We start from the raw sequence: 6,000 nt of genomic DNA on the forward strand, positions 1-6,000 counted from the left end.
CCTGCCCCGAGCTCTCCTCTCAAGCTGGATGGAGGGTCTCCTTACACGGAACACCCACAGGGATGCTGAGGTGGGACTTGGGAACAAGAGTGCCCCTGGAGCATCCGTCCACACCGTCTTCCAGACTTGCCTCCCCTGCCTGCAGCCAGCATCCTCCACGCAGTGACAGCCGCACCACGTCCCTGGCCTTCCGGCCTTTGCACAGGCTGCTCCCTCTGCCTGGACGCCCTCTTGCCCCATCTGTTGAATTCTTTCCATTCCTCCTTCAAGCCCCAAATGAATCACCACCTGTTCTGCGAAGCCTTCCCCAGTTCCCAGGTAGGATTTAACGTCTCTGCTCTGGGATCCCTTTGCACCCGGAACGCACCTTCACAACGGCAGCTGGTACCCAAAGCCGTCTCCCCCAGTAGCCTGGGGCTCAGTGGGGACAGAGACAGATTGAAGTCTCTTTGCGGCCTCTAGCTCATCATGGGGCCCCTTTGTGAGAAGTGTCCAATGCTTGGTGACGAGGAAAGGACTACCCAGGCCGTTAAAAGCCTGTCTTATTACCTAGCTCCCACCTGGACCCACAGCTGAACTTTAAAAAGAGGAAAAAACACATAGGTCCTCTCGGGAAGGTGTCTGTCTCACTCACTGCCGTGCCCCAGAGTCTGGCCCGGGGCAGGCACTCAAATGTCTGCGGAGCATACAGGGGTAACAAACACAGCGCCTGGTGCAAGGTAGGTGCTCGATAAATGTCTGGGGCTGTTGTTACTTTACTCCCTTGGACTCTCACAAATGCCTCGCAGGTGCTGGGCACTGTTCTTTGCAGGGGTATAAATCCACGCCACTGGGCCCTGGCGGCCAGGCTTCCTCTGCGCCAGAGAGAGGCAGGGCCTGGTCGCCGCATGAAGCTCTATCCTTTGGGCCTCCTGGCAGAAGCCTCAAACCTGGGTTGCTGGTTTGCCTCTAATAAGCTTTGGAACGTCTAGAAAATTCCATCACTGTTCCTAGGGGCTCTATACCTGGCTGGCAACAGCCTCGGGGACACGAGGATCTAGAGGCAACTTCTTAGAGAATTTGGACTAGAGACTTTGTCTTCCGGGCCTAAGGCATTGTCTTCCATCTTCTTCCCCACCCGGCCTAGGGGATTTGAGCCAACAAAACAGGGTAGGAGGCCAAAGCCGAGAGAACAAAAGGATTCAGGAAGGAACTTGATGCCCAACCCCACCACGAGCTGTGGCCCGGGCAAGAGGCTCCTCCTGGGCCTCGCAGGCCTGAAGCCATTTCCTGGCTGTCTCCATGTTTGCACAGCGAACTGCGCACAGCCGAGGAAAGTTAAATATAGTCTTAGCATCCCCACTGAACGGCTCCCCGCATCGGTGCCCGAGAGTGCCACCTTGTGGCCCGCTCCCGGCTCCTCTGCGGAATAAAACCATCTCAGGGGAAGGACGAGATCAAGATGGCTGCCTCAGGAAGCACTTGGGGTTGAGAGAGCGAGTCTGTGTGTGAGAGAGAGAGTGGGGGGGAGGGGGAGAGAGAGAGAGAGAGAGAGTGAGTGTGTGTGTGTGTGTGTGTGTGTGTGTGTGTGAGAGAGAGAGAGTGTGTGTGGCTTTCCTCTCACCGCTGGCCGCTGCCCCGTTCCTTCTGGTTGCTAAATCACCACCAAAATGGCGTCCCCAGAAAACTCCATCAGGCCCAGAAGTCGGGCCTTGGCCTCGTCCACACCTCCCGGGCAGGCGCTCACCATGTCCGTCAGGCTGCAAAATTCCTCCAGCCTCAGGAGCATCCCCTCGATGGTCTCCTCCACCTCCTTCGCCTGAAAGAGAGACAATATCCTGGAGATTAGCAAGTGGTTTCCAGGGAGACAAACACCCTTCATTTTTTTTTTTTTCCAAAGCAAACTAAGTCTTAGGATTATGTGCCCAGTTCCTTCTAGACCCCTTTCCGTAGCCTGGTCTGAAATAGCAATACGCTGACAGTAGTCTTGACTCCCACCCATGGAGGACTGGTTAAAGCCAACGCAGACGACCCACTCTACACAGCGCTCAAAAGAGATCAATAAATGCTAACTGGAAATAACAAAGCTACCCTTATCTCCTCCCTGTACAGATGAGCAAACTGAGGCTCAGAGAGGTGAAGTAAGCTGCTCGAGGTCACACAGCTAACAAGGGATGGGGCCAGGATTCTAACGTAGGCTGGAGTCCACAGCCTCAGATCCTGCTCGGATAAACTCCGCAACGTGCCCCCTGAGCAGCACCTGGGGAGGAAAAGAAAGGTGCTGGAGGTGTTGGTTACAAATCTATCTTTGTAAACACATACAAAAACGTACATGGTTCAACAGAGAATGGCCTGGAATGATATGTGCCTAACTGTTAACAGTTAAGGGACGTGCTTTTTTTTTTTTTTTTAAGAGATGGGGTCTCACTATGGTGCCCAGGATGGGCTCAAGCAATCCTCCTGTCTCTGCCTCCCGAGTAGCTGGATTGTAGGTGTGAGCGACCATGCCTGGTGAGACATGCTTACACTAAAAAATTATTTGTTGTTTATCTGAAATTCAAATTTAACTGCGCATGCTATAGTTTCTTTGGAAACCCTATTAATAGTGCTTTCGTCACCCTGGGGAATAGGGATGGGGAATGGGCTCTGACAATGGGGACTTAAATGTTTTATGTTATTTGAATGGTCCAGCACTCAAAAGATCAGGCCAGGCAGCGACATAAACGAGTGAAACAGGTCATCAGAGCTTGTGGTCATCTGAGAGGTGCCTGTCTAGTTCTGGAGCCACTAGCCACTAGCCGCCATCAGTAAACACCAGCCTAGGGCTGCTAGATCTTTCCATCTTCCAGGAGAAGTCAGAAACTCTAATTTGATGGGAAAGTCCCAATTTTTAAATATTGGCACACTTTCAAAAAAGAAAATCTTTAACACTCCACGGGCCAAGCCAACTGTGAACACTGAGAGGGCCCGCCGGGGTACAAACCCCGCTTCATTCACTTGTGTAAAAATCAGTTTGAGCTTTTCTCCCCGCTCGAGTATGTACTATGCTCATGACTTATAAAATACCGGTTTTTGTTGTTGCTGTTGTAATTACCAAGCATCCAGAAATAAAGTTCACCCAGAACATGAACCACTTTCTCTGGCTTACCAGGCCACGTGGTTCTGCTCCAAGGAGGGGTGGCCTCGTCCCCGCCCCCCCCACCTGAAGACTCCCTCGCCGCCCACTTGTCCCCAGAGAAATGTTTATACAGCGCCAGTGCCTGCCGCTTCCAGCATGAGCCGTCGATACCACAACAAAATAAACGACTGCACCAAAAAAACCCCATCTTTCGGGCTGGAGTATAAATAGCACCAAGTTCAATTTTAACTCCGGAACCTTCATCTCACAGCTGGGACTATTTCTGCACCTCAACGGGGGATGGTGGAGGCAAGACAAGGAAACATGAAAGAGACCCCCCACCTCCCAAAAGTAAAATTGTGGTTTAAAAAATGTCATTATCGCACTAAGGGAGAAAGATGGAGCCGAGAGGTCACGGAGGTAGGAGAACGGGAAGCTCAGTTGTTCCTTCTGATGCAGAGGAAAGCGCGAGAGAAAAGGGGGGGCCCTGAGGGTGACAGAGAGTCCCTGGGAGCACAGTGTGGACAGCCCAGACCCCAGTGTAGACACAGACACGCTCAGGAAAGCAAAGCGTGCACAGGCACCGGCAAAGCCTGCGCCCCAGCTGGGTAGGATGTCTCCTTCCCAAGACGTTCTCTTTGCTTGTAGGAAGCACATCTCACCCTACACCGCATGTTCAGGAAGGACATGGCATGTTCCTGTCAGTCCTGGGTTCTAACCCCATCTTCCCCTCTGCCAGCTGTGCGACCTTAACCCAACAGCTTAACTTCTGCATTTCACTGCTGCTGGCTCACCTGGGACAGGAGCCATCACACCCATTCGGCAGGGTGGTTAGAAGGGAAACCCGACATGATAAATGTGGCTAAATCGTTCACTCGAGTGCTGACACGCAACGGCACGTGAGAAAGGGTTGCTTTGTGTATCCCTCTCACTGGATAACAAAAACCACGGCTAATCACTACACGTGGATTAGCTCACCTGATTCTCACAAGAATTCTATACAGGTACCACTATTCCCCCCTTTTATGGATTGAGAAACAGAAGATCAGAGATGTTAAGTCACTTGCTCAAGGTCACACAGCTAATAAATATGGAAGCCAGAATTTGACCCTGAGCGATTTGACTCCAGAACTGAAGTCTGTGACCACCAAGATGCTCTTCGAGGGAGGGGTGGAATGTGTCCCCTTTACTGCTGCCTGTCAACTACAATCTCTCTCTCCCACCTCACCCCCTGGTACCTAGGGTGGTGCCCAAAAGCAGGACGGAACAAAGAATGTATGTGCTGACTGTTCGGCCAGCTAAGGGAGAAACAAGACCAAGACACTCCCAGCCAACAGGAAGGCGCTCAGGATTAGCCAGCCCACCATGCCCACAAATCGCTCGTGGGACAATTTTCTCTCAAGATAATCCCCTAAGTGGCCTCAGAAATGAGAGTCCCGCAGGCTGCAGCCCACGTGCCCCAGCCCAGGAGCAAAATGAACGCCCTCGCTGTTCTCTGCAACTCCCCGGGTACAAATCGCTCCACTCAGAGGGGAAAAAGGGAAAAGGCTTGCTTTAAGTGACATTCAGGGAACGACCGGTGGAGACGGCAAGTGGGCTTTTTCTAACAAGTGTAAATCATGTGGTTTTGCCTTCTTCCCCGCACCTCCCCTTCTCCCAAAGCGCCAGCCCAAGCTTCCCAGCGGGGTGTGCCAAAAAACCGACGTGGGCTGACCCTGCCTGCCAAGCGACTGGCACAGGAAAACACAGAAAGATCCTCTAGCCGTGATCTTTTCCAGCTCAACAAATGGAAACTCCATCGTCCAGTTGCTCAAGCCAAACACTTCAGAGCACACTTGACTGTTCTCTCTCTCTCAGCTCCCATCCCACCCAGTCTGCCAGCAAATCCTCTCGGTTCTACATTCAAAATGTCCCTACCCTAGTCTGACTGCTTCTCTCCATCTCCTGCGCCAGCACTCCGGTACAAGGCACCATCAGCTCTTGCTGGGACTATTGCAGTAGCCTCATCGCTGGTCCCCTGCTTCCCGTTCTGCGCCCCTTCAATCTACTCCTCTGAGGGATTCGCTTAAAACCAAAGTCTTCCCTGCTCAAAATGCTCCACTATACCTCTTCACACCCACGAGGATGGCTACAGTCACAGAAATGGAAGATAGCGAGGCTTGGCAAGGATGCCGAGCAGCTGGAACCCTCACCTGCTGCTGGTGGAAACGCAAAATCGTGCGGCCACTTTGGAAACCAGTCTGGTAGTCCTCAAAAGGACCCCTATGACCAAGCAATATACCCAAAAGAAAATACACGCTCTTACAAAGACTTGTACATCATTCGTAACAGCCGAAAAGAGAGAAATAACCCAGTGTCCATCAACCGGTGAATGCACAAACGAAATGGGACATATCCATAGGACGGGATACGATTTGTCAACGAAAAGGAATGAAGTACCGGTACATGCTACAACACGGATGATCCTTGACAACACGTCAAGTGAAAGCAGCCAGACACAAAGATCACGTAGTACGTAGTTCCATCCACACAAAGTGCCCAGAAGAGGCAAAGCCACAGAAACAGAAAGCAGAGCAGTGGCTGCCTCTGCGCATGGCACTGGGGGACAAAATAAGGAATAGCTGCTAACGATTATGGGGTTTCTTATCTGGGTGGTGAAGACGTTCTGGAATGGTGGTGTCTGCACGACACAGCAAATATACTGAAAACCGCTGAATTCTCTACTTTAAAATGGTGAGGTTTATGTTTTGTGAATTACATATCCATTTTTTTTAAAAAATCCTCTCGCCTTCCACCTCACTCAATAAACACCTAACCGATGGCCGGGCGCGGTGGCTCACGCCTGTATCCTAGCTCTCTGGGAGGCCGAGGCGGGTGGATCGTTTGAGCTCAGGAGTTCGAGA

At 51.8% G+C, this 6,000-nt stretch overlaps 1 protein-coding gene across 1 annotated transcript in view; it reads right to left on the reverse strand.

The window, feature by feature from the left end:
- BCAS4 (breast carcinoma amplified sequence 4) overlaps window positions 1-6,000 on the reverse strand; it is a 61,386-nt gene that overhangs the window by 44,317 nt on the left and 11,069 nt on the right. Inside the window, exon 2 of the mRNA XM_012662438.1 lies at window positions 1,727-1,798. Within this exon, the coding sequence (XP_012517892.1) occupies window positions 1,727-1,798 (72 nt within the window). The remainder of the gene's footprint in view (window positions 1-1,726; window positions 1,799-6,000) is intronic.

This window comes from Propithecus coquereli, unplaced genomic scaffold (genome assembly GCF_000956105.1).
Source record: "Propithecus coquereli isolate 6110/MARCELLA unplaced genomic scaffold, Pcoq_1.0 Scaffold765, whole genome shotgun sequence".
Taxonomy (NCBI): Eukaryota; Metazoa; Chordata; class Mammalia; order Primates; family Indriidae; genus Propithecus; species Propithecus coquereli.